The sequence below is a fragment of the Anas platyrhynchos genome, chromosome 23, assembly GCF_047663525.1.
Source record: "Anas platyrhynchos isolate ZD024472 breed Pekin duck chromosome 23, IASCAAS_PekinDuck_T2T, whole genome shotgun sequence".
NCBI lineage: Eukaryota > Metazoa > Chordata > Aves > Anseriformes > Anatidae > Anas > Anas platyrhynchos.
The window spans coordinates 4,627,462-4,654,065 of NC_092609.1; the positions used below are offsets into that span (position 1 = coordinate 4,627,462).

The 26,604-nt window shown below is 66.4% G+C and overlaps 6 protein-coding genes across 7 annotated transcripts in view; 1 reads left to right on the forward strand and 5 right to left on the reverse strand.

Annotated features, from left to right (window-relative positions):
- MRPS24 (mitochondrial ribosomal protein S24) overlaps window positions 1–24,566 on the reverse strand; it is a 50,717-nt gene extending 26,151 nt beyond the window's left edge. For both annotated transcript variants that reach the window (XM_072027229.1, XM_072027228.1), the window contains exon 1: window positions 24,545–24,566. In XM_072027229.1, the coding sequence (XP_071883330.1) occupies window positions 24,545–24,551 (7 nt within the window). In that variant the 5' untranslated portion in view covers window positions 24,552–24,566. The remainder of the gene's footprint in view (window positions 1–24,544) is intronic.
- Window positions 35–5,550, forward strand: GGCX (gamma-glutamyl carboxylase). Its single transcript, XM_038167001.2, has 15 exons — window positions 35–167; window positions 261–491; window positions 582–740; window positions 1,851–2,016; window positions 2,516–2,594; window positions 2,689–2,795; window positions 2,874–3,037; window positions 3,133–3,401; window positions 3,840–3,971; window positions 4,058–4,209; window positions 4,275–4,444; window positions 4,524–4,654; window positions 4,730–4,877; window positions 5,090–5,285; window positions 5,364–5,550. The coding sequence occupies exons 1-15, from the start codon at window positions 134–136 to the stop codon at window positions 5,515–5,517; spliced, it is 2,292 nt and encodes a 763-aa protein (XP_038022929.2). The 5' UTR covers window positions 35–133; the 3' UTR covers window positions 5,518–5,550.
- MAT2A (methionine adenosyltransferase 2A) lies at window positions 5,617–10,458 on the reverse strand. Its single transcript, XM_038166821.2, has 9 exons — window positions 10,253–10,458; window positions 8,842–8,919; window positions 8,628–8,750; window positions 8,435–8,547; window positions 8,218–8,361; window positions 7,892–8,110; window positions 7,630–7,812; window positions 7,408–7,541; window positions 5,617–6,916 (listed from the first exon to the last, which is right to left on the reverse strand). Exons 1-9 carry the CDS (start codon window positions 10,341–10,343, stop codon window positions 6,814–6,816), a joined length of 1,188 nt encoding a protein of 395 aa, XP_038022749.1. The 5' UTR covers window positions 10,344–10,458; the 3' UTR covers window positions 5,617–6,813.
- H2AZ2 (H2A.Z variant histone 2) lies at window positions 12,303–16,822 on the reverse strand. The gene is made up of 5 exons (XM_038166823.2): window positions 16,669–16,822; window positions 13,616–13,693; window positions 13,204–13,317; window positions 12,859–12,988; window positions 12,303–12,650 (listed from the first exon to the last, which is right to left on the reverse strand). Exons 1-5 carry the CDS (start codon window positions 16,669–16,671, stop codon window positions 12,589–12,591), a joined length of 387 nt encoding a protein of 128 aa, XP_038022751.1. The 5' UTR covers window positions 16,672–16,822; the 3' UTR covers window positions 12,303–12,588.
- Window positions 20,698–24,566, reverse strand: PURB (purine rich element binding protein B). Its single transcript, XM_038166822.2, has one exon. It carries the CDS (start codon window positions 24,549–24,551, stop codon window positions 23,496–23,498), a length of 1,056 nt encoding a protein of 351 aa, XP_038022750.1. The 5' UTR covers window positions 24,552–24,566; the 3' UTR covers window positions 20,698–23,495.
- An 803-nt stretch (window positions 24,567–25,369) lies between these two features.
- On the reverse strand, window positions 25,370–26,477 carry COX5B (cytochrome c oxidase subunit 5B). The gene is made up of 4 exons (XM_038166825.2): window positions 26,318–26,477; window positions 26,121–26,194; window positions 25,782–25,881; window positions 25,370–25,640 (listed from the first exon to the last, which is right to left on the reverse strand). The coding sequence occupies exons 1-4, from the start codon at window positions 26,409–26,411 to the stop codon at window positions 25,528–25,530; spliced, it is 381 nt and encodes a 126-aa protein (XP_038022753.2). The 5' UTR covers window positions 26,412–26,477; the 3' UTR covers window positions 25,370–25,527.
- Window positions 26,478–26,604: the final 127 nt, after the last annotated feature.

Below are 26,604 nucleotides of genomic sequence, written 5' to 3' on the forward strand. Positions count from 1 at the left end.
GACCGCAGCGGGGTCAGAGGTCATGGGGTCAAAGGTCAGGGGGCGGGGCCTGGCCTCGCCCCCCCCTCGCTCCCCATTGGCCACCGGGCGGTTCGGTGGCGGTGACGTGGCAGGGGGGGGGCGGGCACCGGCCATGGCGGCGGCGGCGGCGGCGGCGGCGGCGATGGGTGCGGGCACCGGGCGGCACCGGGGGGGGCGACGGGAGACCCCCAGCACCCCCTGACCCCCTGACCCCTGCCCTTTGACCTCTGCCCCTCCAGGCCCAGCCCGGCGGCGGCGAGCGGGACGCGGGGCGGAGGAGACGGCGGCGGCGGCAGCAGCGGAGGAGCCCCCGGTGCCTTGCGGGGACCCCCCCGGTGGGCGCCCCCCGGGCCGTGCCCGGCGCCTGCTGGGCTTCGAGCCGCGGGATTTGGCGAGCTGGGGGCGCCTCGTGCGGCTGCTGCATCGCCCCCACGACCCCGCCGCCCTCGGGGCCTTCCGGGCGGCTTTCGGTGAGCGGCGACGCCGGGAGCGGGACCCCCCCCCGGTGGGCCCCCCCCCCCCCTCCTGGTGGCTCACGGTGTCCCCGCCGTGCCCCCCAGGGCTGCTGATGGCGCTGGACGTGCCGCAGGAGCGGGGCTTGGCGCGGTTGGATCACCGGTACCTGGACGGGCTGGAGGTTTGCCGCTTCCCGCTGCTGCCCGGCCTGCGGCCGCTGCCGCTCGACTGGATGTACCTGGTGTACGGCGTCATGCTGCTGGGTACGGGGCACGGGGACGGGGATGGGGACACGGGGACATGGGGATGGGGACATGGGGACACGGGGACGGGGAGAGCAGGACGGGGGGACAGGAGCATAGGGCACGGGGACAGCAGGACGCAGGGCATGGGGACATGGGGACAGCAGGATGAGAGGACAGGGACACAGGGACATCAGAACATAGGGACACGGGGACGGGGACACGGGGACAGGGACATGGGGACGGGAGGACAGGAGCATAGGGCATGGGGACAGCAGGACGCGGGGCATGAGGACACGGGGACAGCAGGACAGGGGAACATGGGGACAGCAGGAGGCAGGGACATCAGGATATGGGGACATGGGGACAGCAGGATGAGAGGACAGGGACATGGGGACATCAGAACATAGGGACATGGGGACGGGGACAGCAGGAGGCAGGGGCATGGGGCACAGGGACAGGGACATCCAGACATGGAGCACGAGGACACAGGGGCAGCATGACACGGGGACACGAGGACAGGGACATCGGGAGACAGGGACATAGGGCATGGGGACACAGGGGGTGGGGACAGCAGGACGCAGGGACATTGGGACAAAAGTGCATGGGGACGTGAGGGTGGGGACAGCAGGACATGGGGACGTGGAGGCACGGGGACAGAGGGGCCTGGGGACATGGGGACATCAGGACATGGGGGGGATATAGGGACATGGGGGTGGGCACATCAGGACACAGGGACATGGGGACATCAGGATGTGGGGACATGGGGACATTGGGGGGGATACAGGGACACGGGGCTGGGTGCCTCAGGACATGGGGACGTGGATCGGGGTGGGATGGGGACAAGCACGGGGCACATGGGGGTGGATGGCCACCGTGCTGGGGACAGGGACATGGGGACACCGGGACACGGCGAGAGCTGGGCGGCACCGGGATGGGCACAGCGTTCATGAGGGCGGCCACCACGATGGGGGACAATGGGGACAGGGGGACAATGGGGCTGGGTGCCACAGGACCCCATGGGGAGCGTGCGCCGGGGCAGGATGGGGCCAGATGCTTTGGCTGCAAGGGGGATGGGCGGTGACGGGGGGTGACAGCGGGTGACAGGGGGGTGACAATGGGTGACAACAGGCGCGCTGGGCATCATGGTGGGGTTCTGCTACCGGCTGAGCACGCTGGCCTTCCTGGGGCCCTACTGGTACCTGCTGCTGCTGGACAAGACGACGTGGAACAACCACTCCTACCTCTACGGGCTGCTGGCCTTCCAGCTCGCCCTGGTGGGCGCCGACCGCTACTGGTGGGCACGGGGACACTTGGGGACACTTGGGGACACGGGGGGGGGGACAGGGGGATGCCGCCGGGTGGTGGGGGAAGGGGGAAAAGGGATGAAAGGGGTGGGGGTGCTGGGGGTAACGGGGTGGTCGGGGAGGGTGTGGGGTGGTGCGAGGGGGGTGGGGGTCACCTGGGGGTGGCACTGGTCTCGGTGTCCCCAGGGGGGTGGCACAAGCCCTGGTGTCACCTTGGGGACAGGGTCCCCTAACGGGTGACACAAAGTGCGGTGTCCCCATGGTTCCCTGTGGTTTGGGGTCCCCCCAGGGTGACACAAACCCCGGTGTCCCCGTGGTTCCCCATGGCTCAGGGTCCCCTAACGGGTGACACAAACCCCAATGTCCCCATGGCTCAGGGGACCCAAACAGCTGACCCAAACCCGGGTATCCCCATGGCTCGGGGTCCTCCCATGGTGACACAAGCCCCGGTGTCCCCGCGGTGGTGTCCCCTGTCCCCCCCCCCCACAGGTCCATCGATGGCCTCCTGCGCCCGCAGAAGCGCAACGCCCACGTGCCGCTGTGGAACTACACCCTGCTGCGCGCCCAGGTGGGTGGGTGCCGGGGGGGGGGACATATCTGACAGGGGGACATCCCTGTGCGTGTCACCTCCCCCCCAACATCCTCACCACCCCCCCCCGCAGATCTTCATCGTCTACTTCATCGCGGGGCTGAAGAAGCTGGACGCCGACTGGGTGGGTGGCTACTCCATGAGCTCCCTGGGGCGCCACTGGCTCTTCGCGCCCTTTCGGTGAGCGGGGGGCACCGGGGAGGGGGGGACTGAGGGGAGTTTGGGGTGACAACGGCGGTGACAATGACGTCCCGGCAGGCTGGTGCTGTCGGAGGAGATGACCAGCCTGCTGGTGGTGCACGGCGGGGGGCTGGCGCTCGACCTCTCCGCCGGCTTCTTGCTCTTCTTCGACGCCACGCGGCCGCTCGCCCTCGTCTTCGTCACCTACTTCCACTGCATGAACTCGCAGCTCTTCAGCATCGGTGAGGGGATGGATGGAGGGGGGGGGGGCAGCACTCCGGGGACGGCCTGGGGGGGTCGGGGGGGTCCCTAATATTGCGTCCTGTCCCCCCCCCAGGCATGTTCTCCTACACCATGCTGGCCAGCAGCGGGCTCTTCTGCGATGCCAGCTGGCCCCGGCGCCTCTGCGCCCGCTGCCCGCGGTGGCTTCGGGGGGGGCTGCCCAGCACCGAGCCCCCCCGGCGCAGCCCCGATTGTCATTATGGGGAAGGGGGTGCTGGGGGGGCGCAGGGGGGGCTTCGTCTCCGGCAGCACCTGGCGGCCGCCTTCACGCTGCTCTACGTGGCGGAGCAGCTCTTCCTGCCCTACTCCCACTTCATCACCCAGGTGGGGGCAGTTTGGGGGGTTTTGGGGGGGTTTTGGTGAAGGGGGAGTGTTGGGGGGGACGTGGGGGGCATTGCTTGGGGGCATGTGGGAGGGATGCTGGGGGTGGCGGGGGGTGTGGGGGTACTGGTGGGGGGAAGGGGGACGGTGCTGGGGGGGAATTAGGGGGACAGGGACACTGCTGGGGGGTGTGGGGACACTGGTGGGGGGCACAGGGGTATGGGGACAGTGCTGGGGGGGGATAGGGACAGTGGTGGGGGGCACATAGGGGTATGGGGTCACTGCTGAGTGGCATGGGGACACTGATGGGGGTCACATAAGGGTATGGGGACATTTCTTGGGGACACATAGGGAAAGAGGGACACTGCTGGGGGGGGCACGTATGGGTATGGGGACACTGCTGGGGGTCACACACCGACCCCTTCTGCCCCCCCCCCCCAGGGCTACAACAACTGGACCAACGGGCTGTACGGCTACTCGTGGGACATGATGGTGCACTCGCGCTTCCACCAGCACGTCAAGATCACGTACCGCGACGGGCTCACCGGGGAGGTGGGCTACCTCAAGCCGGGGGTGAGCGGCGGGCTCCGGGGGCGGGTAAAAGGGAAGGTGGAGGGGGGCAGAGAGTGATTTTTTTTTTGGGGGGGGTCCCCGAGAAGGTGTTCACGCAGAGCCGGCGCTGGAAGGACCACGCGGACATGCTGAAGCAGTACTCGACGTGCCTCAGCGCCATCCTGCCGCGCTACAACATCTCCCAGCCCCAGCTCTACTTCGACATCTGGGTCTCCATCAACGAGCGCTTCCAGCAGAGGTGGGAGCCGAGGATTTGGGGGGGGGGGTGGGGTTTGGGGGGGCTCTGACAGCGCCGTGCCGCAGGCTGGTGGACCCTCGGGTGGACCTGGTGCGCGCCGAGTGGTCCCCATGGCGCCGCACGCCCTGGCTGCTGCCGCTGCTGCTGGAGCTGTCGCCGTGGCGCGAGCGGCTGCAGGAGCTGGAGAGCAGCCTGGACGCACACACGGACGTCGTCTTCATCGCCGACTTCCCCGGTGAGGGCACGGGGAGCAGGGCGGGGTGGTCTTGAGCCCCCCTCCCCAAGCAGCTTAACCCAAACCTGGCGGGGCGCAGGCTTGCACTTGGAGAACTTCGTCAGCGAGGATTTGGGGAACACCAGCCTGCGGGTGCTGCGCGGAGAGGTGCTGGTGGAGCTGGTGGAGCAGCACCGCAACCACAGCCTGCGGGAGGGCGAGGGGCTGCAGGTGAGTGGGGAGGGGGCCCGGGGGTGCTGGGGGGGCTGAAGGCCCCATGCTGTGTCCCCCCCACCCCCGTGGAAGGTGCCCCCCGGGGAGTACCACAAGGTGCACACGGTGTCTCCGGAGCCCTCCTGCTACATGTACACCTACGTCAACACCACGGCGCTGGCGCTGGAGAAGAACCTGACGCGGCTGCAGGAGCTGCGAGAGCGGGTGCAGAATGGCACCGGTGAGCCCTGGCCCCCCCAAAAAACCTGGGTGGGGAGCCCCCCAAATCCTCACAGACCCCAAAACTGAGCCCCACGTCCCCCTAAACCAGGGCAGGGAGCCCCCATGAATCCTCACAGACCCCAAAACTGAGCCCTGCATCCCACAACCTTGGGGTGGGGACCCCCTAAAACTCCACGTGCACCCCCAAACCGCGCCCCTCGCCCCCCGCAGAGACGGAGCCGCTGCCCCCCGAGCTGCGGCCCATCCTGGGGGAGCCGCTGGCGGCAGGGACCCCGAGCGACCCGGTGGTGGCCGCGTTCCTGCGGCGGCAGCGGCGCCTGGAGGAGCTGGGGCGGCGGCGGGAGTCCAGCCTGGGCCAGCGCCTCCACCGCTTCCTCCGCAAGAAATACTACCTCTTCCGGCGCAGGTGAGCCCCAAAATCAGGCTTTTTGGTGCTTTTTTTTTGTGTCAATCCCCCCGCCTTGATTCTTTCTGCCCCCCACAGCGCGCTGATGACCCTCATCTCCCTGCGCAACCTGGCGCTGGGCCGGCCGCCCCTGGAGCAGCTGGCGCAGGAGGTGGCCTTCGCCAACTGGCGCGGCGAGGAAGAGGAGGGGACGCGGCCCGAGGGCGAGGGGCAGGCGTCCCCCGAGCTCTGAGCGCCCCCAATAAAGTCTCCTTTTTTAAACTCACCCCCTTTTGCACGCTTTTTTCCATTCCCCCCCCCACCCCCGCAGGCAGAGGCTGAGGCAGGGAGGTAGAACCTAGCAGTTTTATTGAGTCGGTTTTTCGTGTTCTTTTTTGGAATCGGTGAAATTGAAACAAATGTAATAAAACCTCCAGAAAAAATATGAAGAGAGGAAAAAAAAAAACAAAAAAAAAAAAAAAAAGAGAGAGAGAAAAAGAGAGAAAGCCCCCCCCCAACCCACCCCCACCCCACTAAGGCAGGAGCTGGGGCGCGGGCCCCGGGGCGGGCAGGTAAACAAGCCGGCTTCTCTGTACCACACCGGCCAAATGCGCCGCGCTCCCGGGGGCAGCCGCCCCAAGCTGCCTGCCCCCATCCATCTCCCCCAGCACGACCCAAACCCCCCCTTTTTCACCCCGTTTCGGAGGCCGTAGCGGCCTTCCCGGGGTGGGGGAAAGGCGGGGTCGGGGTGCAGGGGGGGCTTTCAGGAAAATCAAGAGCTGCCGTCTGAGCCCGGGGGCTTCTCTGTACTCACGCCCCGCGCCTCAGCACACAATAAATACACCACTAGAAAAACGTTCAAGTATGAAGGGCCTATTTCCTCCCCCACCCCCAAAAAAAGCTCGGCCGAGCCCCCCCAGCGCAGAGCTCGGGCGGGAGGAGGGGGTTGTGCAGTTGTGGGTTCAACTTCAGCTTTCTTATAAAGAAAAGGAAAAAGGAAAAAAAGGAAAGAAAGACAAAATTTCCTCTGGTACCAAACCCGCACGTGGGACGGGGGTGGGCTTGGCTTTAACGCCTGTCCTGTCCCCCCCCCCCCAGCCCCGTGTCACGTACGTCCTCCGAGAGGGAAAGAGAGAAAGAGGTGGGAGCAGAGAGGTTAAAATCCGGTTAAGAACAAAACCAGCACCAGCGAGGTCCCAGCGGGACTGGGGGGCGCGGGGAAGCCCCCGTGGGACAGCGAGAGTTTGGGGGGCACCGTCTCGGAGCTCAGACGTCACGAGATTAAAAAGAAGCCAAAGGAGGGGGGGGGCACGGCGGCCGTGGGGCGGGCAGGGGGCTCGCCCCCGCGGGCCGGGGGGGGCCCGGGGAGAGGCACGAGGCCGCGTGTGGTCCCCACGCAACCGAAATCCTGGCGACAGACAGCGGTGGGCGAGAGCAGAGGGAGGACAGGAGAGCTGAGGGCAGAGGAGCTCTTTCCCCCAGAGCCTGAAAGCTTCTCTGTAGCCTACGCCAACAGGAGTGGGGAAAAAAGCCTAACACTTATTTTTTTTTAGTACTTTAGCTTTTTGGGAACTTCCCAGGGGAAACTGTCCCTACCAAAGTGGCCATAGGCTGCAGTCCTCTGATAAATGGGCTTCTTCAGATCCAGATCCCTGGAATATACAAGTCCCGCGCTCAGTCAGAGGTCCAGGCACCGCCACGCTCACACCTCCCTGCCTGCGGGGCCGGGCGCCGCCTGCCCTGTCCTGCTCCCCCTGCCCCGGGGCGGTTGCAGCTTCCCCCGGCCGCCCCCAACAAGGCGGAGAAGCTGCAAGCGCGCGGCGCTCAGCGGCCGCCGGATACTTACCCCTCAGCAGCACCCGGTCCGCCCGAAAAAGCACTTATCCTCCGGCTGAGGCGGCTCGTGTCCCAGCCCAAAGGCTGCTCCTGGCCCTTTACCTCGGCCGTTTTCCAGGTGCGGAAGAGGCGGCGCCGACGGCACGAGGCGGTGCCCGCGAGGCGGCCGGCTCCAATTCTGCTCGGGCACCCGCGGCCGCGCCGCTCGGAGCCGCTCTCGGAGGGGACCGCGCGCGCTCGGTGTAACGCCACCCGCCCTGCCCCCCCCTCCTCGCCCACCCTGCAGTGCCCGCTGCCCGCGCGTTACCTGACGATCACCCCGGGGCGGAGGTCGAAGTTCTTCTTGACGATCTCCAGCAGCTCCCGCTCGCTCTTCTGGGACGTGCCGTAGTGGAAGATGGAGATGGAGAGCGGGTGGGACACGCCGATGGCGTAGGAGACCTGAGGGGGGGGGACAAAAGGACGGGAATCAAGGCCCGGGCAGCACCAGGAGCCTTTTCACGGGGCACGGGGCTGTGGTGGCACCCACCTGCACCAGCACCCTGCGGCACAGCCCGGCCTTGATCAGGGACTTGGCCACCCAGCGCGCGGCGTAGGCGGCCGAGCGATCCACCTTGGTGTAGTCCTTCCCGGAGAAGGCGCCGCCGCCGTGGGCCCCCCAGCCCCCGTAGGTGTCCACGATGATCTTGCGGCCGGTGAGGCCGGCGTCACCCTGCGGGGAAGAGCGGCGTCACCGGCACGGCACCGCGATGGCGTGGGGCGAGGTGACCCCCCCCGGGACGCCGCCGTACCTGGGGGCCGCCGATGACGAAGCGGCCGCTGGGCTGCAGGTGGTAGATGGTGTCGTCGTCCAGGTACTTGGCCGGCACCACGGCCTTGATCACCTTCTCCTTCAGGGCGTCGCGCATCTCGTCCAGGCACACCTCCTCGTCGTGCTGCACCGAGATGACGATGGTGTGCACGCGGATGGGGATGACAGCGCCGCGGTCCTGCATGTACTGAACCGTCACCTGCCACGAGACGCCGGAGCCTCAGGGGATGCAGAGCGGCCCCAAAGGTCCCCCAGAGAGGCAGCTCCACGGGGCCGGCCGCAGCGGGGCCGTCGTAGGGCCCTGACCTGCGTCTTGGAGTCGGGGCGCAGCCAGGGCAGGGTGCCGTTGCGCCGCAGCTCGGCCAGCTTGGCGTTCAGCTTGTGGGCCAGCACGATGGTGAGGGGCATGCACTCCTCCGTCTCGTCCGTGGCGTACCCGAACATCAGCCCCTGCGGGAGAGGCGTGCTCCAGCTCGGCGCCCCCGGCTCAGCGCGGGCGGCGGGAGGCGGCCCCGAGCCTCACCTGGTCACCGGCCCCAATGTCCTCCTCGCTGCGGTCCAGGTGGACGCCCTGAGCGATGTCCGGGGACTGCTGCTCCAGGGCCACCAGCACGTTGCACGTCTTGTAGTCGAAGCCTGAGGGGAGGGGAAAAAAAAAAACGTTTGAGCGGGGCCGTTGGCACCGCCGGCTGCGAGGGAACATCCCCAGCACGCACCTTTGGAGGAGTCGTCGTAGCCGATGTGCCGGATTGTGTCCCGAACCACCTTCTGGTAGTCCACGGCAGCTCGGGAGGTGATCTCTCCTGCCAGCAGGATCATCCCGGTCTTTGCAACCGTTTCTGCGGGGAAAGGAAGAGGAAGGGAGGGGAGGGGAGGTCAGCCCCGGCCCTGCCCACCCCGCGCTGCCTCCCCGGGCGGGCACTGACTCACCGCAGGCCACCTTGGCGTCGGGGTCCTGCTTGAGGTGCGCGTCCAGCACGGCATCGCTGATCTGGTCGCAGATCTTATCTGGGGGGAAGGCACGGGGCCGTCAGCGCGGCGCGGCCCTTCCTGCTGCAGCTTCCACCACCCTAAGCTGGGCACGGGCCTCCCATTAAGCCGCTGAACACAGCGTTCTCCTTGTCCCCGCTGCGGGTTATTAGCGTGGAATTTCAGGCATTTGCCCATTAAACCCTCGGAGCTCGAGTTACATTTGGGTCAGGGCTTAGGTTCAGCCACCTACAGCACTGCCCAGAGGGAAATGGCACCGCTGGGCCAGGCAGCACCGCCCTGGCAGCCCTAATCCTGCCCCATGGGCTGCTCTCAATGGGTTCTCCGGTGCCTGCGGCTGCCCCCAGGTGTGCCCAGCGGCTGTCCAGCCCCCCCCCAGCACCCAGGATGCTTTATTTGGGGCTAGGAGCCCCCACTTTCCTTGCAGGGCGTCCCAAGGGCCCCACAGCAAGCAGGCAGCTTCACCGTCCTTGGCGGCGACCTTTCGGGGCGGATTTAGGAGAGGAGGAGAGGCCAGCGCCGCGCCGCAGCGGGGAGGGGGCTGCAGGAGGCTCCCCTCGCCCCTGCCCGGGGTGAAAGGGCAGCGGGCCGGACCTTCACCCGCGGTGCGATAAGGGGGGGGGGGGGCACGCGTGCCTCGCACCCGCCTTGCTTCATCGCCCCCGCTGCTGGCACGTGACGGCCCCGGCAGCTCCGGTGCGCGGCGAGTGAAGGAGCACGAGGGTGGCTGCGGGGGGGTGGGATGGAAAACAACGACAACAGGATTTGTGGGGGGGGGGAAGGGGGGGGCAGAGCTCCCGTGGCTGCTCCCGAGCATGTGCCCGAAAACGGAGAGCACAAAGGGAGGGCACCGGGGGGGGGCAGCCCGGGGGGATGCCGAAAGAGCGGGGTGGAGGCGGAATGAGGCTGGGGGGGGGGGGCACATCCCGGTGGGGGGGGGGGGGGGGGCACACACCGGGGTCCGCCCGGTGCTCGGGGCAGCCCGGAAGCTGCTTAGTCACGGCGGTGACTCACGGCCGGGCCCCCCCGGGGCGGCGTCACCCCGGGGATGGGTACCGGGGGGGGTCACAAAACCTCCCCCCCCCCCCTTTTTTTTTTTTCTCACCCCCCCCCCGCCCTCCCCACGCGGGAACCACGTGCGCGCCGGGCCCGCAATGCGGCGCGCGCCGCCCCGACACTGCGCGCGCGCCCGGTGGCGTCATCGCCTCCCCCCTCCCCTCCCCGAGCCGGGCGCGCGCGAGACCCCCCCCCCTTTTATCCTCCTCCTCTCCCCCTCCCCTCCCTGAAGCGGCCTCGCGCCTGCGCGCTGCCCGCCTCGGCCCGGCCCGGCCCGGCGCGGCGCGGCCCGCACCTGGGTGCCCCTCGCCCACGGACTCGGAGGTGAAGAGGAAGGTGCCCTCCTCGATGAACACCTCGTGGAAGCCGTTGAGCTGCCCGTTCATGGCGGCGGGGAGGCGGGCGGGCGGCGAGCAGAGCGCGGGGCGGTGCCGGCGGGCGGAGCGAGGGGAGCAGCAGCTGCGGCGGCCGCGGCGGACTGAGCAGGGCGCCCGCCGCCCCGCCTCTATTTATACCCTCCTCGCCCCGCCCCTCCCGGTGGCGCCGACCAATGGCGTGCGCAGCCCGCGCCGCGGGGCGGGGAGGCGGGACCACGAGGGGCGGGCGGGGGGGGGCGGGTTATGTAACGCCGAGCGCTGCCCCCAGCGGTGCCGTTGCCCCGAGCAGCCCGCGGGGAGGCGAGCCGCTAGCTCGGTGTGTAATAAAACCGGGGCGCCCCTCCGTGCCCTCCCCCCGCAGCGCGGCGGGCACCGAGCGGCTCCCCCCCGGCGCGCTCCCCCCCCCCCGCGCGGCCTCATGGACCCGCCCGCTGTGCCCGGCGGCGGGAGGCGCGGGGGGCGCATGCGCAGAGCGCCGAAGGAGGGAAGCGGCGCGGGGCCGCGCATGCGCAGTGCGGCGGCGGCGGGCGGGCGGCGAGGACGGCCCCTCCCGGGCGCCGCCATCTTGCGCGCCTCAGGCGCCGCCATTGTGCGGCCCGCGGCGCCCCCCCGGCGCCCCCCTCCCCTCAGGGCCCCTCCGCCGCACCGGGGCCTCGCCCCCCGCCCTCCCGCCCCGCCCCCGCCCTTCCCCGGTTTCCCCCCCCCACTCCCTCCGCCCCAGGCCCGGCGCCTCCCGCCGCCGCCATCTTGTGCCGGGCCGCGGGGCCTGACGCAAGGGGCCGCGGGGGTTGCAGCGCTGGGGGCGGGGACAGGAGGGGGACAGACAGACAGCGGGAACCCCCCCCAGGACAGGCGGACACCGGGGCCGCCCGCTGCAGACAGACGGACGCCCCAAGTCCCAGGACAGATCCCGAGATAGGTGCACGGCCCCGAGCCACCTGCCCAGGACACACCCCGGCCACACAAACCTCGGAGCCTGCACGGCCAGGACAGACGGACAGCTCGGAGCACGTGCCTCGGACAGACGGACACCTCAAAGCCACATGTTTAGGACAGACAGACGCCCTGAACCCGCGTGTGTAGGATAAGCAGACACCCCCCAACCCGCATGTTTAGGGCGGACAGCCTGGACCTACGGCTGTAGGACAGACAGACAGACACCCTGAACCCACATGTTCAGGACAGACAGACACCACAACCTGTGTATTTAGGACAGACAGACACCCTGGAGCCCTTGTAGTTAGGGCAGATGGACACCCCAAACCTCATATTTAGGGCAGACTCCCTAAACCCACACACTTAGGACAGACAGACGCCCTGAACCCACACATTTAGGACAGACAGCCACCCCAGCCCCCTGAATTTAGGACAGACAGACACCCCAGGCCAGTTCTCGCCCCACCCCACCAGCTGCAGGGGCTGTGGGTGGAGCCCCTTTGCCCCCCCCCTATTTGCATAGGGGCAGGGCCGGCCCTATTTGCATTTGGGGTGGGAGCACACCACACCCAGACCTCCGCCCAGGGCCTGTGGGGGCCCCTGGAGGCCCCGGTGCCAGGGGAGGCCCCAGTGGAGGGGGCAAATTTGGGGGCACAGGGGTATGGGGTGCCCAGGACCCAAAGTTTTGGGGTGCACAAGGGGCTGGGGGCTGCCAGCACCGTGGTTTTTGGGGTACGGGAGGCCCCAAGAGGAGGCCGGGAGCTTGGTGGATGTGAAGGCCATGTGGGGGGGAGGCCATAGCAATTTTTGGGGATGCTGCCCCTTTTTGGGACTTGACCCCACTGCCCCTTACCTCTGGGGATGCGGGGGGAGCCCCGGGTGGTTCCCGGCAGGACTTGGCCCCACGTCCCACTCCTCAGCGCCTTCCTCCAGCTGCGAGATAACGCTGTGGGGGTGCGGGGTTATCTCCTGCAGAAACAGCCCCACCTAAACCCCCCCTCCGGGCCCCCAACACCACAGGCCGACAGCGGGTTTTTGTAAAAAATGGTTTATCCGTTCCATTTTTGTATAAAACACACGGGAGAAACCTAGCCAATCAACACACGAATCGCTGCCACGTGACAAGGTAACTTTTTGTCAAAAAAAAAAAACAAAACTTGGAACCTAAAGACCATACAAATGTTTGCTCCTGTCCTACGGTCAATTGTCTATGCTCTGCCATCGAACTATGCCTTAAAAAAATTCCACATATCCCCGGCTTTCTTCTGTCCCGGTTACAGTACAACGACAGGGAGGACGCGGGCTGGGTTCGACTCCTTTACGCGGTTTTCTGCTGTCCCTTCTTCCCGATCAGAGACTTGTGGATGTGGGGGATGACGCCTGCGGGGAGAAGGAGGCGTCAGCGCTCCGCGGGCACCGCCACGTGCTCGGCTGCTGGGAATTCCAGCCTCCCTCCCGCCCTGCCAGAGATCTGCCAGCCTCAGCGCTGCTCCGGGCTGGAATCCGCAGTGACGGGCGACCTCGCTCGCTAATCAGGCTGAATTCCACCCAAAATCACCCTCCTGCCTCTCCGCGCGGCCCCACTCACCTCCCCCAGCGATGGTGGCTTTGATGAGGGAGTCCAGCTCTTCGTCGCCGCGGATGGCGAGCTGCAAGTGACGGGGAGTGATGCGCTTCACCTTCAGGTCCTTCGAAGCGTTGCCTGCCAGCTCCAGCACCTGGCGAGAGACCCGCGGCGCCGTGAGCACCTCCCCAAATTCCCTTTTTCCTTCCCCCCACAGCCTCCCTTTTTATAAACCCACCAGAAACCCAAGTGGCCTTCCCAACGCTAAAACCAACTGGACAAAAGAATCAATGGGGAATAAAACCAGAGCAAAACCCAAGAGTTTGGGGCCAGCCGCCTTCCTGGGCCGCTGCTCGCGCCACGCCTCACCTCGGCGGTGAGGTACTCGAGGATGGCGGCGCTGTACACGGCCGCGGTGGCTCCCACTCGCCCGTGGCTCGTAGTGCGGGTCTTCAAGTGCCTGTGGATGCGGCCCACCGGGAACTGCAGAGGAAGCAACGCAGACGGGGTGAGCACTGGGCACCTCAGAGCCCCCCCATGCACTCGCTGCAGAGCCCCACAGCCCCCAAGCCATGCCCGCAGCCTTCAGGCCAGCCCCGGGACGGATCCTTCCCGCTGAGAGCCAGGAGCAACATTGCCCCTTCCCCTTTATTCCCCATGATTGTTTTGCTAAAACAAGGGGAACCAAAGAAGGCAGTGGCACCCCACCCCTCAGGAGCAGGAGGTTTTGTTACCTCCGCGATGTTTTACAGCCCGGGAAGGCGAGGCAGCCGCCCGTTACCTGCAGCCCGGCTCTCTGGGAGCGGGACACCGCCTTGGCCTTGGCCTTGCCGCTGTCCTTGCCAGCTTTACCTCCAGCCTGCGGAGACAGAGCCCTCGTTAGTCCTGCCCCTCCGACGAAGCCACCTCGGTTCTCGCCCCCCTACCCCCGTGATAATTTTTGGTGCTTGCTGCCAGGCCTGCTGCCTTCAGAGCAGCCCCAGGCGCGTTTCCGCTACAAGGCGAGCGGAATTTTTACGTTTCCTGTTCCCACTATTTCCATTATTTTCCAGAAGGCGGCAAACGGGGGAAAACCAGCGGAGAGCAGGAGGTGTCGTGCAGCAGCTGGGAGGAATCTGGGTGTGGGGTTGGCTCCTGCAGGCACCCAGCAGCTCCCCTTCTGAACGCCAGGATCCGTGGGGCAGCACCGCGGGTTTCCAGGGCGCTCCCTTTCCCTGCCACCAGCGTCCCGCAAAGCCCCGCGTGCAGCTCTGGGAGCCACAGGGGGGTGAGGAGGAAGCTGCCATGTGTAGGTGGCTCTCTCACATCCACCTAAAAGGGATCATGGGAGCGAGGCGCTAATTAAAGCCTGAAGTCATTAATTCTGACAGGAAGAGCCTGCTGGAGGCTGCGAGGGGTGCAGGAGGGGCAATTTTTACCTAAGGTGCGGGCAGGCCGGGCTGTCCTGACCCCGACACCATCCCAGTGCAAAGGGGATGGGAGCAGCCAGCCAGCAGCCGCCCCTCCTGCTCTGCCAGCAGCAGCCACAGGATCTGGAGCTCCCCAGGAGACGAAGGCACCGCCAGCTGAGCTAATCCCCAGAGCAAGGCGCTGCCTCACCGCGGGAAAGGCTTCGCTGTGCAGCACACCCAAGGCCCGTGTCCCTGCGCAGCACGGACAGTGTCCGAGCAGCTCCTTTAGGCCCCGAGCTGCACGGGAAGGTGTCGAAGCTGGAAGCGGAGCGGTGCTGGGTGAGGTGACGGAGCTGGGGCCAGCTTCCTGCAGTGTGAAGCACGAGGGTGGCACGCGGGGAAGGCTGGCACCTGGGAAGAGCGCGGCTCTTCGGCAGCCGGCACCTCAACAGGGGGGATTGGCTGGCCCCAGTTCCTTTGGGACAGCAGTGAGGGTGAGATCCCTTACACCCAGGGAGCTCGGGGAGACCCGTGAGAAGCTTTGTGAGGCGCCACACTTGAGGATCCCCGAGCAGGAAGCGGAGCTCCTCGCGTCGGTGCAAAGCCTCCAAGTTCAGGGCCAAAGAGTCAGGGAGGGCTATTTGCAGCCGGGCTTCTCTTTCCTGGCGAGGCAGCTTTGGCACAGAGCACTGGGTGCTCGCACCACGAGCTGTTATTGGCCAGCTTTGTGACTTCCCTCTCGGGTCCCCCAGCTGGCAGCTTCCTGCTCGCTCCATATTCGAGCAAAGAGGAAGGGGTCAGACACCAGGGGCCGGGAGTCCCGAGCTGTCCCCATCCCGGGAAGGAGAAGCCCCTCACCGCAGCTCGTCCCAGCCTTCCTCCTCAGCCCGGGGATTTCTTCCTCCGCTTGGGAAGCGAGGCTGGGAGAGGCTGGCAGGTTAAGCTGCCCGGCACGCACTGACCAAAAACTCCCAGGAATTAACAGCTGTGGTGCATTCAGTTCTCACTCAAGTCTCTCACCCCACACAAACCTGGTTTTCCACCCCCAAGAGAAAGCTGTGTGGCCAGAGGCCGAGCTGTCAGCCCCTACCCATCCGGGGACAACACGCTGGCCATCGACATCCCTGAACCCTGGTGTTTTCCTGAGGCAAAGCTCTGCAGCAGGCTGCAGCACTCATAACCCAGCACAGGAGCAAGACAGAGAAACGCAGTTCTGCTAGTTTACTAGCAGAGAACCAGTTTAATTAAATCTCTCACCACTGCCTTTCCCTCCAGAGGAGTCAGGGCCTGTTCAATCCAGGCCCAGCCCTGGCCCCAGCGAGCAGGGTGCACAGGTCCCTGTCACCATGAGGAGCTGCTTGCTGGGAGCCCCCGCACACCTCGCTCTGTTTCCGAGGCAGCAGCGAGCTGCTTCCATCACTTCTACAAACGTGTGCCTCCACATTTGCGTTTTCAAGGAGAAAAACAAACTTTGGCAGCTGTTTACTGGCAATATTTACTGACAGCACCGGGGGGGGGGACACCCGGCCCCGCAGCTCTCCCTGCTGACACCACAGTGAGCTGCTCTCAGAGCGCGTTCCCCTACCCAAACTTGCTAAAAAAACAAAAAAACAAGTTTTTCATCTACAGCCGCCAGTTCCAGGGCGCCCAGCAACGCAGCGAGGCGAAGGTTGCATAATTTCACCCGGCACTTCCACCTCAGCCAGCGCAGGCTCCTCCTAGCCTAAGCCGCTCGCTCCAAGTTACAGACCCCGGCACCGCGAGGAGAAAAGGGAGGAAAAAAAAAAACAAACGCGGCGACCTCCAGCCCGGAGCTGCCACCCCTGCGTGTGCTCCGGGAAGAGACAAAATCAGAAAATTCGGCTGTAAACCCGGCAGCACGGCCCCGCGGGGTGTAAACAAGCACCGGGAGCGGCGCAAGCGGGGCCTGCCCCCCAAGTTCCGGGTGCCGCAGGGGGTCAGACCCCCGGTTCCTTCCCCAAATCCCCCCCTCAGGAAGCCCCCGCGGAGGACGAAGGAGCCCAAAGCCCGGCAACCACCGGGGGCGGCAGGGCCGGGGCCGCGCGGGTCTCCCCCCGGTGTGACGCAGCCCGGGGGCACCGCGCGGGGCCTCTTCACGGGGCCGCGGCGGGCAGGGAGCGGCCAGGAGCCCGTACGGGCCCGCGGGGCAGGCCGCTGCCGGGCCGGTGTCCCCGCGACTCCAACCGGGAGCGGACCGGGGGGGTGCGAGCGGCAGCGGGGGCGGGGCCCTGAGGCCGTGACAGAGCCCGGGGCCTCCTGACAGGGCCTGGCCCCCCCCCACAGGGCCCGGCCCCGCCGCCGGTCCCCCTGCGGCTCCTCCCCGGTCCCCCCCCCGCCACCCCCGGTCCCACCGGGCCCCCCCCGGAGCCTCCCCGGGTCCCTCCAGAGGGGGCCGAGCCCGGCGGCCGCCGCCGCCCCTCACCATGGTGCCGCCGCCCGAGTCCGCGCTGGAGCCGCCTCAGGAGCCGCCAGACAATGACCCGCCCGAGCGCGACGCCCGCCGCCGAGACCCCGCAGCCAATCACGGCGCGCCGTGCTTATTCGAACGGCCCGCTCGGACCAATCGGCGAGCGGCTTCTTGCTACCCCCCCCCCTCTCCAGCTCCCTCCGCTGGCCCCGCCCCTCGGCCCGTTTAACGGCCGGTGGGGTTTTTTTTTTTGGCTTTGCACACGGCACGCAGGGCCGAGGGGAGGGGGCGGCGCGGATGAGTGACGCGGCGGAAAGCCAATAGAAAGAGAGGATCGCGCTGAGGGAGGCGGGGTTGAGATGATAGACAGGCGGCGGAGCCAATGGGAGGCGAGAAGAGGCTTTCCCGCCCATTCTCTCTCCCCGCCCCCCGGGTTGTTTGTTTGTGAGGCGAGGGGGGGAGGGGGCGGCTGCGGGGCCCTGAGGGGAACCGGGGACGGGAACCGGGCACCGGGGGCGGCCTCGGGAGGGCTCCCGGTTGTGATCCAGGCCCCGAGGCCGTCGTCTGTCCGCCCGCCCGCCCGTCCCCCTGCGGGGCCCCAGCGCCGCCCCCCTGAGGAGAGGCCGCGGCTCCCAGCCCGGCCTGAGGGGAATTCACCCCCGGGACGCCGAGGGGGCGCCCTTGTGTGGTGTTTTTTTATTATTTTCGCAGGAAATTCCCCCAATAAAGGCCGCTGATGCCCTAAAGGGGAGCGCGGAGGGGCTGGGGTGGCCCCGGTCCCCCCCCTCGGTGCAGGTTTCGGTTTGGGGCCGGGGGGCTGAGGGGCAGCTTTTCGCCCAGGGGCTCGGGGGGGAAGGCTGCAGGTAACGGCCGAGCTCCGGGCACACACCGAGAGGCGGGGAGGGGAATTTTGGGGGGGAAATTTGGATTTTAGTGAGCAGGGATTGGGACAGAAGCCATGGGAGCTGCGTTGGGAGCACAGCGCGAGGCCCTTTTGCAGAGGAGCTCTGCGTCGGGCCGGCCGTGGCTGTGAACTCTACAAGGGAGGAAAAAAAATAATGGAAAGAGATGGAAAAAAAAATTAAAAAAAAAAACATGGAAGGAGCTGCGGAGCCGAACCTGCCCTCACAACAGGGGGCGCCCCGGCTGCTGCCTCAGGATGCGTGGGACGGACACTGCCAGGGAGGAGGCGCTGGAGGAGAGGTAGGGCAGTGTGGGCTGGGGGGGAGGAGGAGGAGGAGAGGCCCCCTGCTGCCTCATTTCCCCACCAACCCCCCCCAGCACCAAGCACCGTGCCTATTAATGCACCCACAGCATTTTGGGGCTGTGTGGGGGGGTTCAGCAGTGGATCTGCCCCCCCCCAACCCCACTGCCTGCACCTGCCCCGCAGGCAACAACTGCCACTGGCGCCTGCAGCCCCCGCAGCTGTCCTGGGGGCTCATTGCAGCCCCCCTCAGCCCCCCTCAGCCTTCCCCCGGCCCCCACCGCAGCAGCTGGCACCCGGGGGGAGCGCCACCGCTTCGTTTTTCCGAGGCAGCAGCACGGATCCAGCTCTGGGGATGGGGTCACGCCAGGTCCCCGAGCCCAGGGGCTGCGTGCGGTGGTGGCGGCGACGGCCACGGCTCGCAGTGCGCAGGCGGCTGCCGCCCGTGTCCTCAGATGAGCCCGCGCCCGCAGGGAGCCGCAGAGCTAAATGCGGCGCGGGCTGCGGCGCCTGCGTCACCGCGTGCGGGCCTGGTGTGGGCTGCAGCGCTGCTGGGGGGGGGGGTGAAAACAGGGGGGGGAACACGGCCGTGGGCACCCGCACGTGCCACACGTATGCACCGAGCTTTGCACCAAAGCCTTGCTGCCCTCCCCCTCCCTCGACGGGGGCGATTTCTCGCACTTGCGCCCGCCAGCTGCACGCGGTGCCCCCCCCCGCAGCCCACCCCAGCTGTCCCCATGCCTCAGGGGGCCCCCCCACAAGGGGCTGCGCTGCCCCCAGAGCCCAACTGGGGGACGAGGTGGCCCTCGAGGTGCTTCCCCCAGCACCAGGGACCCCACAGCAATTCGGGGGGGACCCCACAGCAATCGGAAGCCCCCCACACCGACCCCCAACCCCCTCAAAAAAAAAAAAAAAAAAAAAAAAGAGCGAGACCGGGGCCGGGTGGGTTTTTCATTCACTTTTCCGCATACTTTTTTATTTGTTACAAACATACAATTCTTTAAATATAGACTGTAAAACTCCATTTGCAAAAATCTGCTACGGTAAGGAGTGCTCGCTAGCATGAGGAGTTCGTCACGTCGGGCGTCATCTTTGCTAGTGGTAAATCCAGGACCTGCCTTCGGCAACCGCCGGCCGCTCCCCGGCGCCTCCCGAAGCCGCCCCGCCGGCCGCAGAGGAAGGGAATGAGAATCGGCCCCGCTGCCGTGGGAGAGGGGGACGGGGCCCCTCCGGGCGCCGGCAGCCCCCGCGCTGGGCCGCGTAAAGTGCATGGTTTGCTTTTATTTTTTTTTTTCTTTCATTAAAAAAATAAGAGGAATAAAACTTTCTTCTTTTCGTCAAGGTACTTCGGGGTGAACGTTTTGGGCTCTCAGCAGATATTGCGGAAGCCAGGCCCGGCCCTGGCGCCTCTCTTTTTTTCTCTCTCTCAGCCTCCAGCTCTCGCCGAGGCTCTGCCTCGCCCCGCGCCGATGTTTCACCTCCTCAGCTCTGCCCCGGGCGCGGGATGACCGCGTGCCGGGGCCGAGAGCGCTCCCCGTGCAGGACAGACCCGCGGTCGTCCCTTCTGGTGGCCTCGTGCCTCCCGGCGCATTTTTGAGGCCGGTAACGTGGCCTCGAGCCTCGCGGCCACCAGCAGCACCGCCAGCTCCCCGAAACCGCGCTGCCCCGGGCGCGGGGGGAGCTCGGCGGGGGCTGCGAGCCCACCGCCCTCTGTCACCCTCTGTCCCGGCTCTCCGCTCCCGTCCGTCCGAGCGGGTGCCTTCCCGAGCGCCGCTCCCCAGCAGCTGGGAAGCCGGACGGGAGCTTCCAGCAACACAAACCCCGAGCACATCCAGCTCCGGGAGGAGGAGGAGGGAGCCTTCCTCCCGCCGCCTCGTCCTCGCGGCACGCCTGGCGCTCCCGTTGGAACCCCGCATGGGAAACCGCTCCCGGCCCCGCGGCGCGAGCCGAGGCCGCGCTCCTCGGGCGAATATCTGCTGAGAGATTCCTTTGTGCATCTGAAGTACCGTCATCACTCGCTCACGGTTCTTTTTTTTTTTTCTTTTTTCTTTTTTTTTTTCTTTTCTTTTCTAAAAGAAGTTGGCGAGGCTTTCGCCAACCAGAGGAACCGCCCCTCTCCGGAGAGCTCCGTCCTCGCGAGTCGTCCCGCGGGCCGCTCGGCGTGGGGACGGCGGCCACCGGCCTCGTGCTCCCGGCCAGGAGCACGGCAGGGACGCTCCGTGGTTTTTCCTTTTCTCTCAGGAGGGAGCGGGGAAATTGAAGCAGTTTTGACTGTAGTGGAGCCGCGGGGTTGGGTTTGTTTTGTGTTTTTTTTGGGGGTGATCCCCGCGGGGACCCCTCTGCGGCCGCCTCGGGCTCCGGGCGATCGGCCCAGACGTCTCGGGTATTTACACGAAGTTTTTTTTGGGGTGCTATACAAGATTTACATTGCCTTTTGTACAGCAGATGCTCTGATAGAGTTGCGCTCTCAAACCGTCCCTTCTGGGGCAACAGAAATCTGGAAGCTCCAACCATTTGGGATTTCCCCCTTCCGGCATAAAACATTAAAATAAAAACACAAACAACGTTTTGCCCGTTTTCTACCGAATCCAAACCGAAAAAAGAAACAACCCCCAGCCTCCTGCGCGCACCCCTCCAGGTGCACACATCGCACAGCCACCGGCCGACCCGCCCGCCACGGGGGCGATTTTGGGATTGAGCTCCCGGAGCACGAAGCGACCGTCGAAGCCCAAAACGAGGAGCGCCTCCTCGCCCGCCCACCTCTCCGAAAATCGCTCTCGCCGGCCGCTGGCAGGGTTATAAAAATAAAAATAAAAAAAAAAACTTATTTCTGTTAATCGTTTTGTTTTTTCCTTTTTTTTTTTTTTTTTGCTGCGAGATTTCTTCCCCCGACGCGCTCTGCTCTTCTCACCTGTGTGCTGGAAGGTCAAATGGAGCTGCGGAAGGTTTCTGTACATAGATACATCGCTGGGCCGGCCTGGCGCCGGCGGGAGAAAGGTTTCTGGTTGCCAAAGCGAACGCCGTCTGCGGCAGTGGGTTGGACATTTTTTTTTTTTTTTGGCGGACGTGATCTTTGCCTCTTTGCCTCTTCCACGGGTTTTCCTAGGCAGCTATCGACAGCGTAGCCGGGCCCGCGAAGCCCGCGCCGCTACCACAGAGTAGAAAGGTAAGGCTAGTTACTGCGATTTCAGCCAAAAAAAAAAAAAAAAGAAAAAAAAAAAGAAAAAAAAAGAATATATATATTTATATATATATATATATAATCCTCTTCAAAAGGAGAGGTACCGCCTGCATCTTTGCAAGAACCGAACTGGCTCACAGCAGCTGAGCAACAGAAAGTCCATCACCACCGAAGCGAGGGGACGAGATGCTGGTCTGCGCGCGGAGCCGGCGTCCTGGGCGGCGAGCGGGGCCGGGGCTGGGGCCGCCTTCGTCCTCCTCCTCCTCCTCCTCGCCGCCGGCCCGCGGCGCTGCGTTCTCCGCGGCAAAGAACTGAACGCGTGTGAACAAAACACATCGGTAAATACAGCAGGACATTACTGGAAACAGCTGCCTTACAGTACAAAATACAGTACAAGTGTACGGATGTGATTCGGACATCGAGAAATACTATTGCTCCCGTTAGGATTTTAGGAAACCGAGTTCTTTGCGACGGAGAAGAATTAAAAAACGGGGGAAAACGGAAGGAAAAGGAAAAAAAAAATAATAAGTTCTCGTTAAAAATCCCTTAAAAAGACCTACGGACAACGGGAGGGCGGCGAGAGGCGGCGGCGGGCGGCTGCGTGGGGCCGTCCTCGTGGCTCGGGGTGGGGCACGGAGCCGGTGCCCCCCCGGCCGGCCGCGTGGGGAGTCGCTGTGGGGCCGTTCCTCGCCTTCCAATAAATACGGAGCGAACAGAGAGCGCGGAGAGGGGGACGCCAGCAGAAGGGTTCGCAACAATAAATTAACAAGGCAGCTCAGAGGGCAGGCATGCACAGTTTCCAAAAAGAGGAAAAAAAATAATAAAAAATCGTGAGAGGAAAAAATTAAAAAGTCCTAGAGACGCTAGAAGGTGTCACACAAGGATACCTGAAACTTTGGAATGAACAGCGGGCTCCCCATTCAGTTCAAAGTTACTAGGATAACGTGGCTAAAAAAATACCTTTCTGGAGGGGCAGGACTGACCCGATCAGCTAAAAAAAAAGACCATTTGAGAGTGAAAATCCATTTAATAACAGAGGTGATCGCTGAAAGGACCCCACTTTGATTCCGGAGCAGCTGGACGAGTTGTTGGCAGGAGCCAGTCTCTGGTGAAACGGCGAGGTGGTTAAAAAAAAAAAAAAAAAAAAGAGAGAGAAAAAAGAGAAAAAAAATAAAAATCCAACGCCCCGGCCGCCGGGGTGCGCGGTCCCAGCGCTGGTCGGAGCTCCCACAGGTTGCGTCGCGCTAACGAGCCGGCCGGCGCCGGCCCCGCCGCTCGCACGGCGTGAGGTACTGAGGAAACGCATCGAGTTCGTGTTAAAAATCCGCGGGCGAAGACCAACGGGTTGGGTTTCTGCACCTGAGGTCGCCGGCGTCGCGCGGGCGCGTGCCCGCCGAGGCCTCCGAGTCCCGCGCGCGGCGCCGGGCGCTCCTCCTGGCCGCCGGGGCTCCCGGCCGAGCCAGGGCTTGGAAAAATTCATCCGACGGCGGCGGCCCCGCTCGCGGCCGCCCGGGGAATCCTGCCTGGCCTTCCCGCTGCCAACCCGGCGCTCGCTCGAGCCCACCTTATTTGGAGAGGAGGGGAAGATCTCCAGCGAGCAGCAGCCGATCCGTCGAGCTTGCCTTGTGCTTTGTGCCTGCTTTTTTCTCTAGCCTACCTCTCTTTGCAACCCCCGTGTTAAAAAGAAGGGAAGGGGGGGGGGGAAAATAATAATAATCCAAAAAAAATAATAATAAATCAGAACAGAAGTGTTCCTTTATCTTCAGAAACCTGCCAGCTTTGCACTAGCTCAGTTACGGGTTCCAGTTCAGGCGCCTGGAGTTTAGCAGTTCGCATCCCAGAAAACAAAACGATTCCGCAAAGGGGGGAGGAAAAAAAAAAAAAAAAAGAAAAAAAAGAGGAAAAAAATAAGAGACAATGGACGTTGGTCCAGAGACGGCCCCCCCCGCGTGGCATCTGGCTGCCGAAAGCTCGCTGGCTCCTTCGCTCCCCCCCAGCCGGCGTGCGGCGGCTCCCCGGGGGGCGCCGGGCTGCTGGTTTCGGTGGTGGCGGGGGGCACGACGCCGACACGGACAGAGGGGGTCGGGGCGGGACGGGAGAGGAGAGAGGATCCGGGCACCCCCGGCCCCAAAAAAGCGCGGAGTCCTCGGGCTGAAGCAGGCGGGGGGGGGGGGTGGGGATGAAGGGAGGAAGGGGGGGGCCGGGCGCTCGCCCCCGGGGGCACGCCGGTGGCTCGTCCCGGTGGTGCGGAGGAGGGAGGGACGCGGTCGGTGGCTGCGGTCGGGCCGGTTTCTCTCTCCTCTCGCCGGTGGCGGAGCCGGGGGCCAGGGAGGGGGACTCGGAGGCGGGCTCGGGGCCCCCTTCTCCCCGTCGCGGCGAGGAGGGGAAGGGGGGTCCGGGGAAGGGCAGGGAGGGAAGAGGAGGGGGGAGGCCGGCGGGCGCTGGCGGCGGGGGGGCTCAGTCGTCGTCCACGTCGTCGCCGTCGGAGTCGTCGCCAGCGCCGCTGCCGCTGCCGGGACCGGGGGGCCCGGCGCGGCGGTCGTAGAGCTTGTCCCGCTGGCGCTCCTGGATGTCGCGCATCTCCTCGGCGTAGCGGCAGAAGGCGCCGCCGAACTTGGCCCAGGCCTTGTAGGGGACGGTGATGGCGTTGCGGTAGGACGGCTTCACCTCGCTCACCCGCAGGAAGACGCCGTACTTGTTGCAGCCCACGTCGAAGAAGAAGCGCTTGGAGTCCACGGTGATGGAGGTGCCCTCGGGCAGCTCCCCGTAGAGCCCCCCGCCGCCCGGCCCGCCGCCCCCGGGGCCGCCCAGCTCGTCCTCCTCGCCCCCGTAGTCGTCGATCAGCTTGGCCAGGGCGTCGCGGAACTCGATCAGCCCCTGGGCGGGCAGCGCGATGGTCTGCCCGCTCTGCAGCCCGGGGGGGCCGCCGGGGAAGCCTCCGGGCCCGCCGGGGCCGCGGTTGACGGTCTGGCGGATGCGGAGGAAGCGCCCGCGCTGGTTCTCCTTCAGGTCCAGGTAGTACTTGCGGTTCTCCCGCACCAGGAACTCGCTCTTCAGGGCCCGCCTCGGCCCGGGCCCGCTCCCCTCGTCGCCGCCGGGGCCGGCGGCCTGCGCCAGCTGCTCGGGGCTGGAGGGCCCCAGCTGCGCGTAGTGCTCGATGAAGTCGCCCAGGTAATCGCGGAACTCGGCGGCCACGGCCATGGAGAGCGTCAGGCGGCTCTTGGAGCCCCCCGCGCCCACCTCGGCGATCTTGAGGAAGCGGCCCTTGGCGTTCTGCTTCACGTCCAGGTAGAAGCGCTTGTTCTGGATGTCCAGCCGCTTCGACGCCAGCTCCTGCGTCTCCTGCTCGGGGCCGGCCCCGCCGCCTCCTCCTCCGCCTCCTCCGCCTCCGCCGCCGGCCCCGCTCCCTCCTCCGCCGCCTCCCCGGGGCGCCGCGAAGCCTCCCCCGCCGCCCCCCCCTCCGCTGCCGCTGCCGCTGCCGCCGCGCTCGCTGCCGCTGTCGCCGTCCGCCATCTTGGCCGCCCGCCCCGCGCCCGCCCTTCCTTCCGCGCGCGCCGCCCGCCCCGCTTCCGGCGCGCGGCCCCGCCCCTCTGCGACAGGGGTGACGTCACCGCCGCACTCCCCCACGTGGGGCCATTGGGGGGGGGGGAGGCTCCGCCCGCCGCGTCCCCGCGCGCCCTCTGCCGCCCCGAGGCCACGCCCCCACAGCGCGAGGCCACGCCCACTGTCACGCCCCCTAAGTGACGTCACCGCCCCGCTCGTCCCGCCCTCCTCCCCGCTGTCAATCACGCCCGGCGGCGGCTCCCATTGGAGGGGGCGGCGCCGCGCTGCGTCAAAGCAACGTGACGTCAGCGGCGGCGCGCGTGACGTCACGGGCAGGGAGCACAGCGTCTGGGGGGAGCCTGGGAGCCCCTGGGCCTCCACCACCCGCACCCTCGGGGCCCAAACCCATGGCCGGGGAGGGCCCCGCTCCCAGGGCCAAGGGCAGGGGGGGCACCGGGGCCATGGGGACCCCCCCTGGCAGCCCCCCCTGGTGAAATAACAGCTGCAGGGACACGTTCCTGGGAGTTTGGGGACAGTGACACGGCGCTGTCACCCCCCCACAACCCCAAATGTCACCTCTCCGGCAACCAGCACCCGAGGGTGCCCTCCCCGCCATCCCCCTCGCTGTGGGGGGCGTTCTGCAGCACCCCCAGCACAAGGGGAGCACCCAAGGGTGAGCAACACCCCCCCAGTGCCCCCACCCCACCGCCCCGCAGCGCCCTCCCGCACCGCACCCATGGGTGCTGCCCCCAACCCCCCCCCCAGTACAAAACGGTCAGGGCCAGGTCTCCACACACAACTCGTTTTTATACGAGGGGGGAACACAAAACAACACAACGAGCACCGCAGCGGCATGGCACGGCTCCGAAAACTCCAGATGGGTGCTGGGGGGGGGTCCTCAGGGTGCTGAGGCGGGTCCGGTGCGGCCCCCCCCCGGGCCGGTCCCTCAGTGGGGCAGCTCATGGGGGATCAGCTTGTAGTGGGCGCCGCAGGAGGGGCAGCGCTGAGCCTCCCCCTTGTGCAGCCAGAACCAGATGACGCAGCTGTTGTCCTCTTCACCTGGAGGGGGGGACAGAAAGCAGCTGGGACGGATGGACAGGGACAGAGGGACAGCGACAAGGGCACGAGGAAAGGGGGGGGGGCAAGGGGGTGAGGAAGGGGGGGGTGAGGAGGGGGGGTGAGGAAGGGGGGGGTGCTTACAGACGCAGCCCACAATGCGCTTGTCGCCGATGGAGGGCACGAGGTTGGGGTCCTCCTTGGTCCCCGCGTAGCGTTTGGGCCGGAACATGCTGTAGGGGTCCTGGGGGGGGGGGCACACAGAGATGGGGGGGGCACAAAGAGGGGGGAGGGGACAGAAAGAGGGGGGAGGGGCACAAAGGGTGAGCCCCCAGCCCTTGAGCCCCCCCCCAGGCACTCCGCCCCCCTCCCCCACCCCTCCTCACGGTGCCCCCCCCGCTCTGATCCCTCCCCGCGCGCCCCCCCCGCTCCTTCCCCGTCCCCCCCCCCCCCGGTCCCGGTCCCGCCCCGCCCCCCGCTCACCAGCCCCTTGTTCATGGCCTCCAGCACTTTCCGCTCCAGCCCCGTCGCCTGCTCCTGGTCGCTGGCGAGGCCTCCTGCGGGATGGGGGGCGCCGTCAGACCGGGAGCCCGCAGCCTCCCCCCCGCCCCCCGCCCCCACACCCGGTTCCCGTTCCCGGTTCCCGTTCCCTGCCCGGTTCCCGCCCCGTCCCCGCTCACCGGGCGCGGCGAGGTGCCGGACGGGCGCTGCGCGGGCGGTGGCGGCGGGCAGGAGGCGCAGGGCCGCGCTCACCCGCAGTAACCTTGAGGCCATGGCGGCGGCGACGGCGGCGGCACCCGGCACTTCCGGAGGCGGCGGCGGAAGCGGAAGCGGCGGCGCGGCGGAAGTGGCCGCAGGGCGGGAGTTGCCCGGGGCAACGAGCCCCGCCCTCAGTGCCCGGACACGCCCTGGAGCTCGAGGCCACGCCCCTAGCAACTGGCCACGCCCCCCGTGTGTGAGGCCACGC

Excerpts from the sequence above, each read along its gene's own strand:
- GGCX (XM_038167001.2), top strand. The coding sequence starts at position 134 with ATGGCGGCGGCGGCGGCGGCGGCGGCGGCGATGG. Across the intron at positions 168-260 it reads GGCGGCGGCGGCGGCGATGG|GCCCAGCCCGGCGGCGGCGA; the intron begins GTGCGGGCACCG and ends CTGCCCCTCCAG. Across the intron at positions 5,286-5,363 it reads TACTACCTCTTCCGGCGCAG|CGCGCTGATGACCCTCATCT; the intron begins GTGAGCCCCAAA and ends TGCCCCCCACAG.
- PURB (XM_038166822.2), bottom strand. The coding sequence starts at position 24,551 with ATGGCGGACGGCGACAGCGGCAGCGAGCGCGGCGGCAGCGGCAGCGGC.
- COX5B (XM_038166825.2), bottom strand. The coding sequence starts at position 26,411 with ATGGCCTCAAGGTTACTGCGGGTGAGCGCGGCCCTGCGCCTCCTGCCC. Across the intron at positions 26,195-26,317 it reads CCGGCACCTCGCCGCGCCCG|GAGGCCTCGCCAGCGACCAG; the intron begins GTGAGCGGGGAC and ends CCCATCCCGCAG. Across the intron at positions 25,641-25,781 it reads GCGCATTGTGGGCTGCGTCT|GTGAAGAGGACAACAGCTGC; the intron begins GTAAGCACCCCC and ends CCCCCCCTCCAG.
- MAT2A (XM_038166821.2), bottom strand. The coding sequence starts at position 10,343 with ATGAACGGGCAGCTCAACGGCTTCCACGAGGTGTTCATCGAGGAGGGC. Across the intron at positions 8,751-8,841 it reads CGACGCCAAGGTGGCCTGCG|AAACGGTTGCAAAGACCGGG; the intron begins GTGAGTCAGTGC and ends CTTTCCCCGCAG. Across the intron at positions 8,548-8,627 it reads CTACGACGACTCCTCCAAAG|GCTTCGACTACAAGACGTGC; the intron begins GTGCGTGCTGGG and ends CCCTCCCCTCAG.
- H2AZ2 (XM_038166823.2), bottom strand. Across the intron at positions 13,318-13,615 it reads CCCAGAGAGCCGGGCTGCAG|TTCCCGGTGGGCCGCATCCA; the intron begins GTAACGGGCGGC and ends CTTCCTCTGCAG. Across the intron at positions 12,651-12,858 it reads AGCCACCATCGCTGGGGGAG|GCGTCATCCCCCACATCCAC; the intron begins GTGAGTGGGGCC and ends TTCTCCCCGCAG.